The 22,859-nt window shown below is 45.0% G+C and overlaps 1 protein-coding gene across 1 annotated transcript; it reads right to left on the bottom strand.

Moving 5' to 3' along the window:
* Positions 1-1,821: 1,821 nt before the first annotated feature.
* LOC149300726 (maturin) lies at positions 1,822-22,642 on the bottom strand. Its single transcript, XM_089484945.1, has 3 exons — positions 22,481-22,642; positions 2,598-2,720; positions 1,822-1,932 (listed from the first exon to the last, which is right to left on the bottom strand). Exons 1-3 carry the CDS (start codon positions 22,640-22,642, stop codon positions 1,822-1,824), a joined length of 396 nt encoding a protein of 131 aa, XP_089341071.1.
* Positions 22,643-22,859: the final 217 nt, after the last annotated feature.

Here is a 22,859-nt window from a genome sequence, read left to right as displayed (position 1 = left end):
TCATTTACATTTGGAATATCTAAATACCGTCCAGTGGTTCCAACAACACATAGCTGGAGACACCTACAAGGTCCTGGAGAATCGTGAAGTTATATTTAATTGATGAAAACGCTTTCTGCAAGATGCACATTAAGACAGAGGTAATGAGCAGGTAGTTCCCCATTCTGCTGTGGTCTGACCACTGTGGGAATAGACCCCCACAATGCTCAGTTCCAGAAAAATTGAGAACTTCCTGTTGGCTAACCCAGATGTTGACTAAGTAAAACAAAAGTGCTTTACATATTGATATTTTTTTCTTAATTTTAATTCTTAAATTCTTAAACCTGTTAGACAAGAAAATGCCATCTACTTTTCAATGTCATCAGGTCCACCCTGGCCAACGCTATAGCCAAGAAATCCAAGAGGCCACTGCATCTCTCAAAAAAACCTTCAACACTGGCTTTGAAAACATATTATAAAAGGATCCTTACTCAAAGTTCTGCAATACCAGAGCCTAGAAGATACAAAATGACAAACAACACAACGCAATATATCATTTTTTTCCCAATCACCATCATTAGTCCTGTTTATTCAGAACCAATACATCGTTTCAATGGCTGTTACCTTATGAAAAACACCCTTCTCCATCTGTGTTGAAGCATATGCAAAACTCCTGAATATCTCCACCATACATAGAAACCTCTTATTAAGACTTCATTTTGTATGCAGCTTCCAACGCAACAGAAACAAAGCCAAAGGTCTAATATAAAATACTGAATCATAGTAGGCATCTATGAAAACAAAATGCAGTAACATATGAAAACAATTTAGACAACGGTGATATTTAGGTATTTTTACACAAATAGTCAACAATTACAGGATACATGGTGACCCTTATAATATTTAACTTTCCATTGTATTACCTTTATTTTTAGGTTTACAGTGTTAAAAACTGTTGTAATGCATGTAACGTTTCCTCCAACCAACGCCCTGTTTAGTTGGCCATTGCTTTTATTTAATGGCCAAGTGTGACTGATTAAAGAAGTGTGAAGGAGACCTGGGTCGTACCCCACACTGGCGTGGTATTACAATTTGCATGGTTTGGAATCCCAAAGGATACAGCTTGATGTGCATACAATTACAAAATAGCCCAAGTACAATGTCTGCAGAATCAAGGTTCTCCATACGGGGAATGCAAAAAAAACTTGTTTCTTGTGGTATGTTTCTTACACTGGTTAATTTATAGTCGTGTTACTAAATTTGGAGGAATGTTCCTCTCCGAACACCAATGTCCTGTTTTTGTGAGGCTACGGAAGCTGCACATAAATATTGACCAAAATCACAAGGATGCAAACAAATGGTCTTCTCTAAATAGTAGTAATGGTTTCCCCAACTCCAAGATCTTAAGATAAAATCGAAATAAAATAAGATTAATTTAATGTGGGTAGGTGAGCAGAATCATCTGGAGTGAGTGGTTTGTGGCGACTGTTACCAATGTTTGTGGATAGTGTTTTGTGAAGCATATATGAACTGAAATTCCTACCTATCTTTGACTTATCCACAGTTTCATCCTCAGCATACAGAGCGCTACATTCATTATAGTGAGTGCTCTTCTAAACTGCACACAACAGCCTGAATCAAAGCTAACTTCTAGAATCAGGAATGGTGGAAAGAAACAGAACCTTGATGAAAGCCATCTGTTAACAGGCTGCTCAGCTTGCATTTTAGTTAAAGCTGACCATGGAGTGTTTTCTGCATTATTTTTTCTAAAATGTGTTTACTATTATGTTATGTTGGGTTGGTTTGATTTTTTTTTCCTCTGCAGGGAACATCCTAAGTGCTCTACTGCTGACTGACACCCATCTGCTGATGATCTGCCTCAGGCTCCTCTTCTTCCACATCCGCATTGTATTCTTCAAAAGTGTCGTCGTCCACATCTGGGAGACCAAGTAGCTATAAAAAATATATATTATAATATGTCATTTACAATGTCAAAACTGCATCAAGTTTAAAATGCCCAAGATATTCTTAACCGGACAGATAAAAGGAATCAAAACCTCCCTAAATATACTGACTTTTTAACTTAATTTTAGAGTTGAAGACAACCAGTTCAATAGCAACAGAGATTGTTTTAAAATCTCTACATGATTTAAACACGGGGACCTTTTGCAGTGTGCCTTATTTGACATCAACACTTCTCAGATGCACAGGCCCCAATGATCTCAAGAAGGCCGAGGAGTAACAGAATTTTTATGGCTTACCCTGTATGAAGAAGAGCCACTGTCCCACATCAAAAAGAACTGCCTGCATCTGAGATCTCAGACACATTTTCCCAGCAGGGATAAACAGGAAACCACATATAGTGGTATCTGCCTATGTTGGACACTTACACACTAGTAGCCTGAAAAACTATACAAAGACATCTGTCGGAGGTAAAACATGTATCAGATACAATCTTCTCCCAAGAATTCTGAGCAAAGTCATGTGTCTTGCTTAAGCTCCCATTGGCCAATCCAGTCATAGGCCTAGTCATCCACTGTGTCCTCCATTGCAAATCAATAGTACAAATATACATGCGATTTCACTTCGGTTACCCACATAAGAAAGAATAGACTTACAGGCCTGAATGACTTGAAGACCTTTTCCAGTACTTCATGAAGTGTCTTCTTACCACATGAGGATATGTAGTCCTGAGCTAGCTGCAGGAAAGGAAGGCAGTCTTCACTTTCACTCCATACATGCTGTAGCAAAGATAGAAATATGAAAAAAAAACAAAAAAAAACCAATCAATTCAAATGTAACAATAAACAAAAGAATGAGCTTTACACCAAGACGGTGATTTGCTTGCTGCCCACCTTAGTGGCTTGACCTTTAAATATGGATCATTTTTGTCTTGATACAAATAACTTCACCCAACTGTGCTGCAGTTACTAGCCATTTAAAAAAAAAATAAGAAGGGTCAGTATTGGCTGCTTTAGCTTTATGCAGTATGATGGGTCAAGTGCAGTGAGTATCTTCTGCAAGAGAAACAGGAAATTCTCCTTACCGAGAGCTTCTTTTCCCTGCCAATCCCTGGTGACACTAAGGATAGACTCCTCCTCCGTACCTGAGATAGGGCAGGATTCAAAAAACTTAAAAGCCCCTCCCCTCCTACTAACTCCAGTGAATACCAAAGACCACACAGGAAAAGCAATCTGACGCAACAAACATTTTATTGAAAGGAAGGGAGGGAACAAAAACGTGTCACCAGGGATTGGCAGGGAAAAGAAGCTCTCGGTAAGTAGAACTTCCTGTTTCCCTGCCATCCCAGGTGACACTAAGGATAGATGTACTAAAGCAGAAGGGTGGGTAGACTTAAGGAGACAAAACAGCTTCAAGGACCTTCCGACCAAAAAGAGAGTCCTCCTGAGCCATCAGGTCGAGACGGTAATGCTGTACAAAAGCGTGGAGAGTTCGCCAAGTAGCCGCCTTGCAGATCTGGTCAGGCGAAATACATCTTTCGGCCCAGGAAGTGGAGACCGCCCTAGTAGAGTGGGCACTGATCCCCACAGGAGCAGGTTGGCCAGCCGCAGAATATGCCAAGTTGATGGTCGCAACAATCCACTTAGCGATGGAAGACTTGGAGATGCTGACACTTCTGTTTGGTCCCGAATAGGCCACAAACAAATGAGAGGACTTACGCAGGGGCAGAGTCCGTTCCAAATAGATGGTGAGGCATCTCTTCAGATCGAGAGAGTAAAGAGCTTCTTCTTCAGCTGAGCCAGGAGCAGGAAAAAAGGTAGGGAGCACGATCTCCTGATTCTTGTGGAAAGCCAACTGAACCTTGGGTGCAAATTCCGGCGGTAGAGAGAGAACCACCTTATCCGGGTAAAAACGGAGAAACAGTGCCTTCATAGACAGAGCCTGAAGTTCACAAATCCGACGAGCAGAAGTAATGGCTACTAAAAAGGCCGTCTTCAGCGATAGAAAATACAGAGAAACCGACTGAAGAGGCTCAAAAGGAGGTAACGTGCGTCTACGAAGGACGAGATTCAAGTCCCATGGAACCATTCTGGTGACAGAACGAGGACGCATCCGGACGATGGCCTTGGTAAAACGTCTAACCGCAGGCAGAGATATAAGCTCAAACCCCAGGAGAGCACTGATGGCAGAAATATGCACCCTGATAGTGGAAGGTTGAAGTCCACTGTCGAATCCCTCTTGTAAGAAATCCAAAATGGAGGCCGAGGAACATGAAGATGGCAAAATTCCCCTGGAACAACACCAACCGTGAAATCTCTTCCAGATCTTAATGTACCACAGAGAGGTAACCCTCTTTCTACTCTGCAGAAGAGTTTCAGCCACACGAAAAGAAAAACCTTGCGCTCTCAGCAGTTCGCGTTCAACCTCCAGGCCGTCAGGTGGAACACGGCAGGGTTTGGGTGCATGAATGAACCCTGATGCAGAAGGTCTCTCCAAGCCGGGAGCTTCAGAGGGGGAGAGAGACCTAGAGTGATCAAGTCCGAATACCAGACACGCTTGGGCCAGTCTGGTGCTATTAGGATCACGGAGGCATGATCCTTCTTGATCTTTTGTAGGACCCTGGAGATCAGAGCAAACGGAGGAAAAACGTAGGCGAGACGGAAATTCCACTCCTGGGAGAAGGCATCTATTGCCAAAGGATGATCCTGAGGCTTGAGGGAAAAGAAGACAGGAATCTGAGCATTGTCTCTGGATGCCACATCAGGTCGATCTCGGGTAAGCCCCACTGTTGGACGATGAGGTCGAAGGCTGCTGGATGCAGAGCCCATTCGCCGCTCAGTACCGGAGTTCTGCTCAGGAAATCCGCTTGAGTTCAGTGTCCCTCTGAGGTGGATAGCGGACACAGTCATGAGACGGGACTCTGCCCAAAAGGAAATCCTGAGTGATATACGGAGAAGTCGAGGACTTCTTGTGCCCCCGTCTGTTGACATAGGCTACTACAGCTTGATTGTCGGAGCGTAGCAAAATGTCTTTGCCCGTGAGCAAATGTTCCCAGTGATGCAGAGCCCTTTCTACTGCAAGCAATTCCAGACAGTTTGAAGGAAGAAGCTTCGCAGCTGGAGACCAGAGACCCTGCACGAATAGGTCCTGATACGTAGCGCCCCACCCCTTGATGCTGGCGTCGGTGGTGAGAACCACCTTGGAGACAAGAGACCATCTTCTCCCTGCAGCAAGGATGTTTTGTTGGAGCCACCAGGCGAGGGAGGCTCTGACATGCGGTGGAAGACAGACAAGCCTGTCCAGAGCCAAAGGGTTGTCTTCTAGATGGTTGAGGATAAATCTTTGAAGAATTCTCATGTGGGCCAGAGCCCAGGGCACCGCATACCTTGCGGAGACCATCTTGCCCAACAGGGACATGCATAACCTCAAGGAGCTTCGGTGCGCAGAGCGAACCCTGCGTACCAGGAGCCGAATCCCCTTGATCCTGGCAGGAGGAAGGAAAGCTTTCCTGGAGCAGGAATCCAGGTGAAGACCCAGAAACATCAGTTGTTGAGAGGGAATGGTGCAGGATTTGTCCCAGTTCAGAACCCAGCCGAGATCTTGTAACGTGTCGACCACCGTGGCAAGGTGAACCTGAAGAATCTGCGCGGTCCGGGCATGTATAAGCCAATCGTCCAGATAAGGAATGACTGAAATTCCCTGAACCCGGAAATGCGCTGCTATGACTGCCAAAAGCTTTGTGAAGACTCTTGGGGCCGCTGACAATCCAAATGGAAGGGCTTGAAACTGAAAATGCTGGACAGTCGAACCTCGAGGAAATCGCCACTCTCCGGAAACGTTGATGCGATGGATGGATGGGAATGTGGAAATATGCATCCTTCAGATCCAATGAAGCCATGAAATCGTTGAGGCATAAGGTGTCGAGGGTGGATCTCACGGTTTCCATCTTGAACCAGACAAACCGGAGGTAACCGTTCAAAAAGCGTAAGTCTATGATGAGACGAAGACCTCTCGGCTTCTTGGGGACCAGAAAAACCGGAGAATAAACCCCCTGGCCTTGTTCTGGCCAAGGAACAGGAACCAGGACTCTGAGGTCTGTCAACTGTGGAATGGTGGATAACAGGACCGACCGCCTTACCTGGTCTGGAGGAAGGTGGGAGATCAAAAAACGGTCTGAAGGCCTGGTCCTGAATTGAAGACGATAGCCGTGTGATACAATGGCTCTCACCCAAGGGTCTCGGGTGAGTGAGAACCAATTGTCCCTGAAAAAAATCGGAGCCTTCCTCCCACCGGAATGGAAGAGGCGTCATGCAGAGTTCTTGGGGTCTTGAAATGCTTTGGGAAAGGCGAGTCTGTCAAATCTCCCCCTCCCTCGAGGGAATCTGCCTCAGAAGTTCTGTTCTCTGGACGAGGGGTTGAATCTAGAACTATGGCCCCTAGATTGTCCCGGGAAGAATGGCCGAAAGGACTGCAGTCTTTTAGAAGGAGGCTTTCACTGGGGCATCCAATGCTTGTCCCCTGTGGTTTTCTCCAAAAGGGACTCCAGCTCTTCCCCGAATAAAGTCTTACCCTTAAAAGGGATATTAAGAAGCCTGTTTTTAAAGGCATTATCTGCTGCCCAGGCCTTAAGCCACAAGGCCCTTCTGACTGCAACTGAAAGCGCCGAAGCTCTGGCTGTCATTCTGATGTTTTCAATGGAGGCATCACAGAGAAAATCCACGGCCAATCTCACTGCAGCAACATTCTTGAGAATGGTCTCCCTGGGGGTCTTGGCAGCAATATCCTCCTCGATCTGGGAGAGCCAAATCTTGATTGCTCTGGAGACTGAGGCAGAAGCAATACCTGGTTTAAGGACGGCAGCAGAAGCCTCAAAAGATTTCTTTACTGCAGCCTCGGTTTTCTTTTCCATCTGGTCAGAGAAATGAGAGCCATCCTCCAGCGGTAAAGCAGTCTTTCTGGAGACCCTCATAACAGCAGTGTCTACCAGTGGGGTAGCACAGAACTGAGTAAAGTCTTCATCAAAGGGAAACATGCGCTTAACCCTTCTGGACAGGTTAACCCTCCTTTCCGGGTGGTGCCATTCCTGCTTGATAATGTCAGATAGCGCAGGATGAACAGGAAAAGAGGCGGACTGCTTGGAGAAGCTGGTACCAAAGAACGGGTCACTCTTCTGGGTGTAAGACTCCTCCAAATGCATGGCTGACCTAACAGCAGAAATCAAAGTCTCAATCTCTTCCACCGGGAACAAAAAAAAGAGCTCTCCTCCCAGATCTCTCCTTCCTCCGAGGAACCTTCCTCAACCTCTGGATAGTCAAATTCAGAGTCAGAAAACAAAGGCTGATGTCCCAGAAGAGCGGGGTCTTGCGCTGCCGGAAGGTGGTGATAGGCAGGAACAGGAACGGTCTGACGGAAGGCAGAGAAGGTAGACTGCATCTCCTCTTTAAGCCAGGTCAAGAACTCTCTACCCCCAGACGACCTAGAATCCGCTACAGATCTCAGGCAAGCGGAGCAGAGCTTCTTCCTTGAATCCTGCAAAGCCTTGTGACACCCAGAACATTGGGGATGCTTGGACTTAGTAACAGCTTTCTTAGGCTTGTCCTCAACAGAGGGCGGCTCAGAGTTATCCGGGGCTGACATATCTAAAGATGTAACAGCACCCAGCCAAACAGCAGGAACACACAAAGAAATAAAATCGCCTACCTTCATATATACTGAAAACAGGGTGCTGGAATCGGGCAGTAATCCGCAACAGCGGAGGATTGGCCCCAAAAATTCAAATTTTGAATGAAAATAAGGCTTGAAACGCACTACAGGAAGTGCAAGAGCCCGGACCGGAAGTCGGCCGCCGCCATTATGGCCGCCGTCAGCACGTCGCAACAGCGGCATTAAGCCCCTGATCCAGTGACCGGCAAGCCTCCCAGGGAGCAAGAGGTGCACCGGTTCTACCCTGGTGACTGCAACAGCAGACCAGGATGAATGGCAGGACGCGTGCGCCGCAGCCGCGACGAGGGAGCCGGAGCCGCCGCCGGGACGAGGGCAGCACAGCCGCGGACACCGCCGGGACCACGGCGCCGCAGCCGCGGACTCTGCAGGGACCACCGATCCCAAGGTACCGGCAGAAAAGCGCTGGGCAGCGCAGCACCAGCCGCCCGGCTTAAGGTGCAGGGTATCCCCCAGGAAGGGGGCTTAGCCCAAGGAACACGGCTCCACCTGGAGCCGGAGAAAATAACAAAAGGGATGACGAGTCCTCCCTACCTGATGTAGGGCAGGAAAAACACTGGAGTTAGAAGGAGGGGAGGGGCTTTTAAGTTTTTTGAGTCCTGCCCTATCTCAGGTAGGGAGGAGGAGTCTATCCTTAGTGTCACCTGGGATGGCAGGGAAACATGTGGGCTCTGCATAATTCATAGTTAACTACATGAAGGTATGTCACCAAAGGATCTATGCATCGTGCACATAACTGGGAACTCTCCAGGTTTCGCCCAGATACACTGGGAAAAGGGGCCTTCTCCAGGTCGGCCCATGAATCCTCCGGTGTTGCGGGGTCCTGTCACGCCCTACTCTGCGCCCATTCCCCCTTTAAATTGGGGTGTTTCCCCATGAAGTCGGCGGGGCCACCCACCGACGTCAGCAGGCGGTTCTGGCCGCGTCCCTGCAAGGGTAGGCTCTGGGTAGTCGGAGACCACAAGTTCCCAGATATGATCATGCAGTACTAAACCAGCCTATTTTCCAGTAGAAGCTTGCTGGGATTGCACCTTCATAAAGCATTTTCCACTAGCGATGAAATGTTTCTCAGGCCTATTCGGGTCAGAAAGCTGTTCATAAATCTTGCGCCATTCAACTTCTTTTTCTTACTTAAGCTTGTTTTATCAAACAATGTGTTTTATTTGCACATTGTAACAATTTTATTTTTACCCATGGCATTGTCATTACTTCTCCTACTTGTATTCTAAATACAAAGAATGCTCTGCTACGGCACATAATTATGGCTGACTAATTATACAAAACCAACTGTAATTCATACAATGACATTTTTGTTACTCCTAGATTACAGTCATTATCTTGCAAAGTATTGTTAACAAAATATATTTGTCTTAGCATCTGTACACAGGCTTTTATTATTGATCATGTAATAATTCACAAACTCTAATGTAAAGTTCCCACTGGTACAGAATAAGATCAGATATAATAACAAAAAAAACCAAAACAGAAGTTGTTGCATTATCAACCAACCACAGCTTACAGTGGCCAGTGTCCTTGCTTTGTGTTTCTAGACAGATTCCATATGCCAAGCTTGATTAGAAACAAGTCATGCATAGACTGATGACTACAGACACTGATTTAGTCATCAACGGATCTGCAGGGACACACGAGTACACAGATGAGAAACGCGCAATCTACAGGTAAAGCCAGGGATAGATGAAAACCAAGAGGCATGGCTCCTAATAACTGGCTTTTTCACAGTTTATTATAGCAGTTTGTTGGGAAAAAACTATACAATGAGACAATTAGGAGAAGGTCAAAAACCCTTATCAGAATCTGGGAGAAAAAAAACAAACAACAAAAAAAACCCCCAAATGATTTCAGTCTATTAATACACCACTTCTGCATGATCTGATGGTCAATAATGCACATGAAATCTCAGCACATATACGAAGCTGTAATACGATTTGTGGACTGTGTGACAGGGCCAGGCTAGCTGGCTCATATGTCATATGAAGTTTAGCCGGGTCACGGAGCACTTTTGTGTCCGGTTCTGTATACTGTGACCCGGTAATATATTATATTGTGTTTATTGTGTAACCGGCCCAGAGACTGATGTGGATTCAGCCCCAGCCTTCAAAGAGACGATCCTATAATCTGGCTGGGGCTCTTAATCAGCCAACACAGCCCTGTCTGCCCAGATGGCACCTGCACTACAGGGGGGATAACACAGGTGGGGGAACCCATTGTATTCTGTAATCCCCTCACCTGATACATCCCCTGTATACTGATGGGATGTGGCTGATGGGATTGGGGGTTGGGTTCGGTACACATTGCATTGAGATTGTATATAAGTTCTGTGTGTTTGTAATAAAGAGAGTTCTTCTTGGTTTACTACGAATGGTGGTCTGGATGATCTGTGGATAGCTGAGTGCTATCCGTATGAGGGACTGACTGGTGATTCCTCAGCCCTCAAACAGGGGTACCCAGCCTTGGGTACGGTGACCCTGTAACAGACTGTACCTGTATTGTCTACTCATATGGAACATGGCCCTTGGGCTGCCATGTCGGCCATTTTCTCTAGGACACGTGTAACTTCCTATCCTGCAGTATTCATAATATGTAACTGAGTAACCGATTCATTTCTGTGAGTTTATACACATCTAGAGAGTTTAGAATTCTGGCATATACCAGGAGCTATAAATTTAGGGGCAGTTAATGGATGGGAGTGGACCAACAAAACAAGAAATTATATAACAGGACCAGCAAATAAGGGTAATAATACACGTCATTCCCGTCACATTAGTTTTGAGGAGGGAAGTGTGCAGCATTATAGGCCATGTTAGTTTAGGCCCGCCGGCGGAGAACGCAGTTCTTATTGCAACAAACATATCTGGCAACGTAAAGTCATTGACCAAAGCTACACGTAGCTTGTGCTTTTCATTTTGTGATGGAAATGGAAGATATTTAGTTAAAAAGTAAAAACTACTTTACCTAAAATACCAGCATAACTTATCTTTGTGGCCCGACCTTCTCCCTCTTCTCCTCACCCCACCATACAAAGCCTGCCTGAAGCAATCAACAATCGGTAAAGCATCTTTTAAAAACAGGAGATGGCAATGGCTGAAAACTATGAGACACCATCGAGAGAAGTTAGGGCTACCGCCATGGATGGTAAGTGTTTACAATTTTCTGAGGGCGGTCAAGTTTCCAATGACAGGGAACTGAGAAAGTGACAAGAACTACAAGGAAATGTGATCCTTCAATGTAACAGATGGCCAATCATATCCAAACCTACTAATAGCAATGAACTTAGAAGGGTGTATATATTTATGCAAAACGATCAGCAGTGTGTAAAGTGTACATATGCTCACTGTTAAAAAGCACAAAGGATTGGCGGTTAACTCCATTAAACACTCAAGTGATAACCCAACCACTGCTCTGCACTACAGCGGTCCAATTATGCTAGCAACCAAGGGGTTAAACATTTACAAACTTTCCATCTGGTGTCCAAAAACTGCTTACCCAGCGTTTATGGAGAAATGTGTGTCATGGGGTACATGCCTTAGCAAGCAAAAAATTATGAGCCATATTTCTGGAATAACCATCTTCAAAATAATTGGAATTATTCTTTAACAGTTGTACTGCAATTGATTTGGTTGGTATGGCCAAGACTTGTGATCTAATTGGTTTTGCACACATAAAAAATAAAGACTCAGGTATAGTAAGTGGCCATTTCAGAAAGAAAAATAGATGTGTTTAGGTTTGGATGTTAAAATTGTTGCACAGATAAGGCAGTAGTTGAAGGACAGGCGGCAGAAGGTTGTAGTTAATGGTGTATATTCAGTGGAAGGTCTAGCAGGGAACCTTAATGATCAGTACTAGGACTTCTTAATAGTTTTATTAGTGATCTTACAAATGGTCTTATTGGTGAAGCAAATGAAGTAAATTAGAACAATGGTCGAGAGCATGGCAGCTGCAGTTTAATGCTGATAAAAGTAAAATAATGCACTTGGGATATAAAAACCCCAAGGCAGAATATAGCATTGAAAACATTGTTCTGTCAGTGATAGCAGAAGAGAGGGACTTGGGAGTAATTATGTCTGATGACTTAAAAGTAAAGCAGACAATGCAGTAAAACGTATTGGCCTGATGGTAAGCCTATAATCGGGGTTTAGCACAGGGATGCGCAATCTGTACTGCCCGGGACGTGCAGCCCTGATGCAGGCAAGCAGCAGGGTTAGGAACCAGAGCCCCCGCAGCGCTACAGGGTACCAGGATCCTCCTCTCTGACAGCCAGTGGACGTCTGCGCAATGCAGTGAACACCCTCTGCTGCCAGCACTTCCGCCGGGGCTTCTATGAAGGAGCGCCGGCGTTACATTTCCTTTCCGGTGCTCCACCGTAGAAGCCCCAGCGGGAGTACCGGCCAACAGCAGCGGAATTGGCTTTCGCAATTTCTGTTTGTATATAACCTATGCTGACTAACTGCATAATAGATACCAAAAATGTTAAAATACATGTGTTCCTGTTCATTAGATACAATAATGTTTAACCATTTTTTTTTTTTTTTTTTTAAATAGCACCAAACTTTAAGGGTGCAGCCTATAATCGGGTGCGGACTATAATCGAGCCAATACGGTATTTCAGGGGATAAACGTTAAGAGCAGGAGGCCATAGTCTAAAACTAGAAGGTCAGAAATCTGGATGTAATGTAAGAAACTTTTACTTTACTGAAAAAGTGGTAGATAAGTGGAGATAACAGATTCAGGATAGCTTTATACCTATCCCATGCATGTTTAAATTCCCTCACTAAAGACAGTACCAAGTACTGATTAGGGAAAAACAGGGCAGACTAGATGGGCCGAATAGATCTTTTCTGCCGTCAAGTTCTATGTTAAAAATAAACCTTCAAAAACGGACAATCTAATGTCCCAAGCAGCCTTACGAATGAACAATACATATTAAGGTACTTTGTTAGCACTTTAATATGTATTCTTCAAAATGTTAAAAAATAAAGAACTCTCCTTTAGAAGATGCTGCAACTTATACCTTACATGCATAGTTTGTCATGGAGACATCACTGAGCACCCTAAAGTTATTTTTGCATGTTTAATGCATTTTTGGAAGCGAGAGAAATTGTTTCTACCTCTGATCTCCCCTCCACTGATCACACTGTGATCATAAATAATGGCTCCATAGCTCAGCACTGCTGATCACAATGCGAGTCAGCAGCAGGTTTTATCAGATCGGAATATACCCGCCTCTCCTGAGACCTTTCGGCAGGTGTCAGAACTGACATTGCCTGATCCTGTGATCAGGCATTCACACAGTAAAGGTGTACCAGTTCTTGTACAATTACACTGGAACTGTTGGCATGAAGCCAGCAATGCAGGCTCCTGCTGACTGGAGAATCCAGGGACATAAACAGGTTACATATCTATTTATGGATCACCACATATCGCTATTGTAATTATTATTATTATTATTATCCTTTATTTATATAGCGCCAACAGTTTACGCAGCGCTTAATACAATACATAAATTCAATATGACAAGACAAGAATTGACAGACTAAGACAAACCGATACATTTGGTGGAGAGAGCCCTGCTCGCAAGCTTACAATCTAGAGGGAAATGGGGTGACAAACATAAGGCATAGAGAAAGGGTGAGAGGTATTGTGGGGGTTGTATCGATGACAAGGAAGTTCTAGCAGCTAAGATGGTATGCTTCTCTGAAGAAGTGGGTTTTTAGATGTTTCTTGAAAGTTGGGAGGGAGGGACAATGCTGAAGGTTCCTTGGGAGTAGATTCCAGAGATATGGGGCAGCTCGAGTGAAATCTTGTAGACGGGAAAAGGAAGAGGTGATGAGTGAGGAGGAGAGCCTTAGCCCATGGGAGGAACGTAGGGATCGAGTAGGAGAGTATTTGCTAATGAGGTCAGAAATGTACGGAGGAGCAGTATTATGGATGGCTTTATATGTCAGTACCAGGATCTTAAATTTAATTCTAAAGGTAATTGGGAGCCAGTGGAGGGTTTCACAGAGGGGGGAAGCAGAAGAGGAGCGACGTGCAAGGAAGATGAGCCTAGCAGCGGCATTTAGGATAGACTGTAAAGGAGAGAGTCGAGACAGTGGAGTGCCAACCAGAAGAGTGTTGCAGTAGTCAAGACGGGAAATGATAAGGGAATGAACGAGGGTTTTTGTGGATTCTTGGGTGAGGAATGGGCGGATACGAGAGATGTTTTTTAGGTGCAAGCGGCAGGATTTGGCGAGGGACTGAATGTGAGGGATGAAGGAGAGGTTTGAGTCAAGGATGACCCCAAGGCATCGGGCCTGGTTAGTAGGAGAGATAGTCGTGTTGTTAATGGTGATGGAGAATTCAGGTAGTGGAGTGGAGATGGAGGGAGGGAAGATAATGAGTTCAGTTTTAGAAAGATTAAGTTTCAGGTAGTGTTGTGACATCCATGAAGAAATAACAGACAAGCAATTGGTAATACGGGACAGGAGAGATGGAGAGAGATCAGGAGAAGACAGGTAGATTTGGGTATCATCTGCATATAGGTGATACTGGAGGCCAAATGAGTTGATTAGTGTGCCAAGAGAGGAAGTATAAAGAGAGAACAGCAGAGGGCCAAGGACTGAACCTTGGGGGACACCAACCGAAAGTGGAAGGGGTGATGATGTCTTGCCAGAGAAGTTGACAGAGAAGGAACGGTTAGACAGATATGAGGAGATCCAGGAGAGAGCTGTATCTCGAATGCCTATAGAAGTAAGTGAGTGTAGAAGAAGGTGGTGATCAACAGTATCGAAAGCAGCAGAGAGATCCAGTAGAATTAGAATAGAGAAGTGACCTTTTGCTTTGGCAGAGAGCAAGTCATTGGAGACTTTTGTTAGAGCTGTTTCAGTAGAGTGAAGGGGTTTGAAACCAGACTGTAGAGGGTCAAGGAGGGAATTAGAGGAGAGGAAGTTAATGAGGCGGTTGTACACAATCCGTTCAAGCAGCTTAGAGATAAAAGGAAGCAGAGAGATAGGGCGGTAGTTAGTCAAACAGACGGGATCTGAGGAAGGATTCTTTAGAATTGGTGTGATTAGCGCATGCTTGAAGGCAGATGGTACAGTTCCAGATGATAGAGAAAGATTAAATAGGTGGGTAAGTGATGTACCAAGGGATGGATATAGAGACTTTGTGAGGTGTGAAGGGATGGGGTCGAGGGGACAGGTTGTTGGGTGAGAGGAAGAAAGAAGAGTGGCTATCTCTTCTTCGGTTGTAGGGGAAAAGGCAGTTAGTATAGTAGGAGTGGAGAGAGTGGTGTAGGAGGGAGTTGTAAGGAAGAGAGGTCTTTTCTAATAGTCTCGATCTTCTCTTTGAAGTGGGTAGCAAGATCTTGGGCAGTGAGAGAGGTTTGTGGTGTGGGTGTGGAGGGACAGAGAAGGGAGTTGAAAGTAGAAAAAAGGCGTCGTGGGTTGGAAGAAAGAGAGGATATGAGAGTGGAGAAGTAGAGCTGTTTGGTGAGAGAGAGGGCAGAGTTGTAGGTGTGGAGCATGAATTTATAGTGATTAAAGTCTTCGCTGGATTTGGATTTTCTGAAGTAACGCTCAGCCGTGCGGCAGCACTTCTGAAGAAACCGTGTGGTTTTGGTATGCCATGGTTGGCGTTTAACTTGTCGGGGGTAACTTGTAGTAATTGGAGCTATGGTGTCGAGGGATGAAGCAAGTGTGTTGTTATAAAAAGAGGCTGCTGTGTCTGGGCAGGAAAGGGTTAACATGGAAGGTAAGAGAGGTTCAAGTGAGGCTGACAGTTGGGTAATGGTATTGTCTGGTAATGGCCTACAAGTATGAGCTGAGCGCTGTAAGTATGTCTTGTTAGGGGTTAGCACTGGAGAAAAGGATAGAAGGTGGTGGTCAGACAGAGGGAACGGGTAGATGGAGAAGTCTGAAAGGGAGCATGATCTGGAGAAAACCAGGTCAAGTGAGTGTCCCTCGGTGTGCGTAGGGGAATTAGTCCATTGAGAGAGACCAGAGGAGGATGTTAGGGAGAGGAGTTTGGAGCTAGCAGAGTTGTTAGATATATCTAAAGGAATGTTAAAGTCACCCAGAATAAGACAGGGGATATTAGGAGAGAGGAAGAAAGGGAGCCAGGCAGAAAGGTGGTCAAAGAACTGCAAGGTAGGACCTGGAGGGCGATATATGACAGCAATTTGACAATTAGACAGCTCTAACAAAAGTCTCCAATGACTTGCTCTCTGCCAAAGCAAAAGGTCACTTCTCTACTCTAATTCTACTGGATCTCTCTGCTGCTTTCGATACTGTTGATCACCACCTTCTTCTACACTCACTTGCTTCTATAGGCATTCGAGATACAGCTCTCTCCTGGATCTCCTCATATCTGTCTAACCGTTCCTTCTCTGTCAACTTCTCTGGCAAGACATCATCACCCCTTCCACTTTCGGTTGGTGTCCCCCAAGGTTCAGTCCTTGGCCCTCTGCTGTTCTCTCTTTATACTTCCTCTCTTGGCAAACTAATCAACTCATTTGGCCTCCAGTATCACCTATATGCAGATGATACCCAAATCTACCTGTCTTCTCCTGATCTCTCCTGTCCCGTATTACCAATTGCTTGTCTGCTATTTCTTCATGGATGTCACAACACTACCTGAAACTTAATCTTTCTAAAACTGAACTCATTATCTTCCCTCCCTCCATCTCCACTCCACTACCTGAATTCTCTATCACCATTAACAACACGACTATCTCTCCTACTAACCAGGCCCGATGCCTTGGGGTCATCCTTGACTCAAACCTCTCCTTCATCCCTCACATTCAGTCCCTCGCCAAATCCTGCCGCTTGCACCTAAAAAACATCTCTCGTATCCGCCCATTCCTCACCCAAGAATCCACAAAAACCCTCGTTCATTCCCTTATCATTTCCCGTCTTGACTACTGCAACACTCTTCTGGTTGGCACTCCACTGTCTCGACTCTCTCCTTTACAGTCTATCCTAAATGCCGCTGCTAGGCTCCTCTTCTACTTCCCCCCTCTGTGAAACCCTCCACTGGCTCCCAATTACCTTTAGAATTAAATTTAAGATCCTGGTACTGACATAAGGCCATCCATAATACTGCTCCTCCGTACATTTCTGACCTCATTAGCAAATACTCTCTTACTCGATCCCTACGTTCCTCCCATGGGCTAAGGCTCTCCTCCTCACTCATCACCTCTTCCTTTTCCCGTCTACAAGATTTCACTCGAGCTGCCCCATATCTCTGGAATCTACTCCCAAGGAACCTTCAGCATTCTCCCTCCCTCCCAACTTTCAAGAAACATCTAAAAACCCACTTCTTCAGAGAAGCCGCACCATCTTAGATGCTAGAACTTCCTTGTCATCGATACAACCCCCACAATACCTCTCACCCTCTCTCTATGCCTTATGTTTGTCACCCCATTTCCCTCTAGATTGTAAGCTTGCGAGCAGGGCTCTCTCCACCAAATGTATCGGTTTGTCTTAGTCTGTCAATTCTTGTCTTGTCATATCCCTTGAATTTATGTATTGTATTAAGCGCTGCGTAAACTGTTGGCGCTATATAAATAAAGGATAATAATAATAAATAAAATAATAATATTTTATCAGTTTAAGTGGTAAGCTAAATGATTCATGTTGCTGCAACTCACCTACAACTCTGTTTAATATACCCCCTGTATTTTAGTTCGTATTAGCAGATGATTTATTACAAAATATCACAGCAACAGCTGAATCATTGTGATGTTATTTTATGCTCTGGCATAAAATATTCCCCCTAGTGCAATCTGAAGCACATAAAACCAAATTGCGCACTATACTAAATTGGTATAGTCTCCCTTGATTATTATTGCTTATAATTTCAGAGCCTCGTATAATAGCATACATGGCACTGAAAGCACCATTTCCTTTTACCGGTGGTGACAGATATCTTAAGTGTTTCTAATCACCACATGCTTCAACCATCTTACGTTAATATTAGTATAGATATAGTAAGTAGTATCCACTTAGATTGAAAGGGAGAGTTGTAGTTTTTGTTTTGTTATACATTATGAAGGTCCAACCCATGCGAGCTGCTGCAGGAATAGCTTGGCTGGCCCTATAAATCAGTGCCATTTATCACCCACAGAACCTTGCAGGTTCCCCTTCTTCTCCAGACACTTCCAGTGGGGATTATCCAAAACATAGAAACTAGAAAGGACTCCCCTCGGCTCATAACACATGTAATCCAATTGTACAGCGCTATGGAATTTGATGGCGCTATATAAAACAATAAACAATAGTTGTACGATGTGTGACCACTTGGCACTTCGAAATCAAACAGGAATTGGGGCTGCAACTCCGGAAGAGATGACGTTCAAACAAGGTAATGCATGTCAATATGTCAATTTATTTACCTCATTCAGTTAACCCAGTAGGTGGACGCCTTATGCAATTTGCACCCAACAATGGTGCTTTACCAGAACATTGGCAATGGATGAGCACAGCATTTTCAACTTTAGCAGATCGTCTTGGTTGTACAAAAACCAACGTACTCAAGTACGGTTCCAAGATTGTGAAGACCCTAAAAGTCATAACCCTATATATAAAAATAAAGCACCAACATAGAGGACCATAATACTAGCGTGTTTCACTGGAGAGAGTGTTCTAGACAAATAAAGCTTTAGCCCCCACACACAGGGGCGTAACTAGAAACCACAGGCCCCTGGTGCGAGAATTGCCCCGGGGCCCTCAACTTCAACAGTTGGTCTGTGCCATCATTGCCCCCCCCCTCCAACATACACTCTGGCACACACTTGTAAACACCCTAAACACACATACACCATCTCAACCCACTTACACATCTGTGCTCATACACACACACACACATCCCTGCTCGCTCACACACACACACAAAATTACACGCCCCTGCTCATATACACACACACACAATTACACGTCCATGCTCACACACACACACACACACAATTACACGTCCATGCTCACACACACACACACACACACACACACACACAATTACACGTCCATGCTCACACACACACACAATTACACGTCTATGCTCATACACACACACGAAAAAACAAATACGTACATCCGGCCCCTGCTTACCTCTCACTGCTCCTGGAGCTTCCTGTACACTGTACGAGCAGCCTTGGTCTCACAGCTGGGTCACGTGACGTAAAGTTACCTCGATATGTTCCTCTTTCCCTGTGCCGGTCCAAAATAGTTTAGAAAAACTATTTTGAACTGGTATGAGGAGACAGGAACAATGGGTCACACCGGGGCTGCAACCCCTATAGTTATGCCACTGCTTACATGCCCCTTCTACTGAGCACAGATGAGAAAAACAAGGCCATGTCGGCTCTCCTAGCTCCGTTTCCTAGAAGTATTAAATATATGTTTATTCAATAACCCCCCTGATATTGTTAAGACATCATTTCCTTATTGAGCTTCTCCTAGAGGATGGGTTGGGTCTGCATAATAGTCATTAATATTTGTACGGCACAATTAACGCCCCTTCCAGAAACTCCCAGTTAAGTGAATATACCCCTTTGATGAAGAAGCCTGATTATTTTGTGCTGCATTGGTACATCATATACATTAAAGTGCATGACAGTTCCCCTTCACTGTGGGTTATCGGACCACTCAAAGAACACTAGGGTGTAGTCATTACTTTTATACACGTCAGAGTATACTATAAGAACCAATCTGCAAACCCACATCACAATCCCTAGCATTTTTAAATTTCATCAGTTTATTTACTTATACCACTTCTGATCAGAGGCTGTTCCATTTACCTACCACCCTCTCAGTCAAGCAAAACTTCCTTCCATTACATGTAAGCCTCTGACCCTCCATTCCCATTAAATCACCAAAGACGCTATTATCCAGCTTGTATTACCGTAGCGTGTCACATGTGTTCACATTACAAACAATTAGCGCCTAATCTGCTCTGATCCTGAAAAGCTGTAATAAAACCAGGTAACGAACATGTGCCAAACACGAACACTATGGGAGTTTTGCCAGAAGGTGGAACAGCGGTTACGTTGTATCACGATGCAATCTAATCTAATATGTTAGCGTGTTATCTAACCAGGGCCGGCCCTATAATGGGGCAGACTGGGGCAATTGCCCCAGGCGGCACTTCTCAAGGGGCGGCACTTTGCCGTCCCAAGTGCCGCTGTTTTGTCAGCTGATGCGGCTACCGGCGCCGGTTTTAACATAAATGTAAAACCGCCGCCGTTTAATTACTTGCCTGCGTGCAGCGTGCCGATCGGTTCGGCTCTTCGTTCCACCCCCTTGATGCGCATTGACGCTCAAAGGGGCGGGCTCACGCAGAGCAGGTTCCCGTCACCGCGTGACAAGGAGAAGATCTCGAGCGAGAAGAGGCTGAAGAGCACGTTGGTGGAAGAAGAAAAAGTAAGTATTTAAAAAAAAATAAAAAATTGAGGTGATAAGCGGACCGATGGAGTCGCGGACAGACATTCATGCCCCTAGAGGGTTGCTGTGGAGAGGGGAGTCAGGCGACATTAACAATTGAATATCATTGAAACGTATTTGCGGGCCTACTCTATTTCAATCTGAATATTTTATGAAAAAGGAAACTGAAATTGGTTCTTTGGAGCAGTTGCTGTTTGCTTTGTACCACCAATTTTGGTTCCCATTTCATATTAAATAGAATATCGCCAATATGGAAGAAGGGGAGTGAACACCACCTGCACACATTTCAGACATGGTGCCACCATGTCTGAAATGTGTGCAGGTGGTGTTCACTCCCCTTCTTCCATATTGGCGATATTCTATTTAATATGAAATGGGAACCAAAATTGGTGGTACAAAGCAAACAGCAACTGCTCAAAACAGCACAAATGTATGACCTCAATACCTCAGCACATGAGAGGTGAGCTGTCAGCTCAAGTGTTAAGCCTGTTAAAATGGCTGTTTATGGAGGTTATCATGAACCTCTGAAATCACTGTTTTTTCCTCCAAATATGTATAGGATTTTTTGTAATAAACCTTCTTGGCCTTGGAGCAGGTTTAATGTTAACATACACTGGCTGTGCCTTCTGTTTTTGAGGTAACTACAGCTAATAGCGCTTGTGGTTATCTGTCCTATCTGGTTATCTAAAGAAAGGCCTAATTTTAAAGGGTGGGAAGGACATAATTTTAAAGGAAATATTCATGCCCCTAGAGGGTGGCTGGGGAGTGAGGACACAACAGGGTGGTTAGGACGATCTATACACAAAGGGGGGGGTGATACACATGGGTATAGGGGGCATTATAATTAACCAGTACAAAAGGAGGGGCACAAAGGGGCCTGGCAGGGGGCACAGTCAGATACACACAATAAGCAGCAATGTGGAAAGCATTTTTTATGCTCTTGACAGGTGTCAAAGCCTGTCCTGGTGTGTATTTGTTTATCTGTTTCCTGGCACTTTACTTACTGTAGGGATAAATAGAACTTTGTAATTTTTATTTATCCAGAGACAAAACGCCTTCCTGAATTTCTAGTCACGTCAAAGGACAAAACTCCAGACATCAGTGTGAGGGAAAGTGAAGGTATTGTGTTATTTACTCTATTTCAATCTGAATATTTTATGAAAAAAGAAACTTAAATTGGTTCTTTGGAGTTTGTGAAACACAATTGCTGATTTCATTATAGAGGGGACTATACACCACATATTGCTCCTTACTATACTTACTATATCTTTGTTTTTCTCATTATGTATTTGCGCCCCATGTGGAGGAGTATGCCTTTTAACCCCCTATATGCCACTCTGCCTTCAGAAATGCTCTGCGGGGATCTGGATCTTAGTCTAATAGTCAGACCTCATTTGAGGCAACATAGATTATAAGACGAGGGGTATTTTTTAATAAATCTATTTAAACTATTTATATAAATAAAGCTATGTAAAAATATGGAGTTTGCAGTTGCATGTAAATTATCACTTCCTAATTTTAGTTTTAACTATCATGATATGACATAATGGATGTAGGACAGTTTTTGCAGAATTTTTTTTCCCGAAGCGGGGGGGGGGGGGGGGGGGGGGGGCAGCATTTCACACTTCGCCCCAGGCAGCACAATGTCTTGGGCCGGCCCTGTATCTAACAGATCCGTAGGCAGTCACGTGTCATCTGTACATGTGATGCACGCCTTGTCTAACTCTTGGGGGCTGTAGGGAACATAGGACCCCCCCTTTTTTAACTGTTGCTTGGATACATGCATAGGTAGTATGTTGTAGGCCATTGTGAGGTCGAAACGTTATTGTCCTTCTCCTTCAATAAACCTGCCTGAGTGGAACCCTTGAGTGCCTGGAGCCTTTTTCTATTTTGATTATATAAATTACAGGCATGACACACATGCCCAGGACTCAAGTATGATGTGCATTTATGTCAAATTGGTACTAACATAAACTACTCTATAGGTAATGCCCATCATCCCTGTGCTATAGGTATTGACTGTAGTGCCTCAGTATGGAATGTGCATCACATCCAGGGGTTACGGTAACAAACTATTCCATATGTAACGCCTGCAGCCCTGACACATTAGGGACATGCAGGTCTCATGGATTGTACAGCGCTGCGGAATACGACGGCACTATAGAAAAGCATAATAATAATAATAATAATAATAGGTGTGACCATAGGTCCCATTCCCCAGGCAACATGCATACGCACAGGCATGGGGGGCACAGATGCAGGTGCCGGGCCTGTGCCCCGGGGGTTCAGCCCTTGGCCCAGAACGGGGTGGACAATGGGAGCCGACAACCGAGCAATGCATGCGAGACACACGATAAGAGCCCATCGCGGGGCGGTTCACTCACAAAACTGTCCCCGCAGCCGTTGTCAGGACACAGCACGTAGAAAGACACGCCGGGATCGGCGTAGAAATCCATCCTCCGTTCGGTCTCCTCGGTGGCGATCAGGTCGAAGGGGGTGTTGGAACACCATTTGTCGGCCACGTCTGCCAGCTGCTGGAAATCCATCCTCGGCTCGTTGCCACCCGTCAACCCCTTCAGGCCCCACTCCACCTGCGAGATCACCCACCGGGCGCCCGGACAGCTCAGTACCGTCCGATCCCCCCGCTCCGGTGACAGCTTATGCATGCATTGTTTACATGCTGTTCATGGAGGGCGTGGGGAGGCCGCCGTAATGCAGCCGATGCTCGGTTATTGTTTGCTTTACTCGGCTGCGGGATGGGTA

The sequence above is a fragment of the Sceloporus occidentalis genome, unplaced genomic scaffold, assembly GCF_023333645.1.
Source record: "Sceloporus occidentalis isolate IW3139 unplaced genomic scaffold, rSceOcc1.0.p SCAF_23, whole genome shotgun sequence".
NCBI lineage: Eukaryota > Metazoa > Chordata > Lepidosauria > Squamata > Phrynosomatidae > Sceloporus > Sceloporus occidentalis.
Note: the sequence above shows the minus strand (reverse complement) of the source record. Positions and strands in the feature narration are given on the sequence as shown.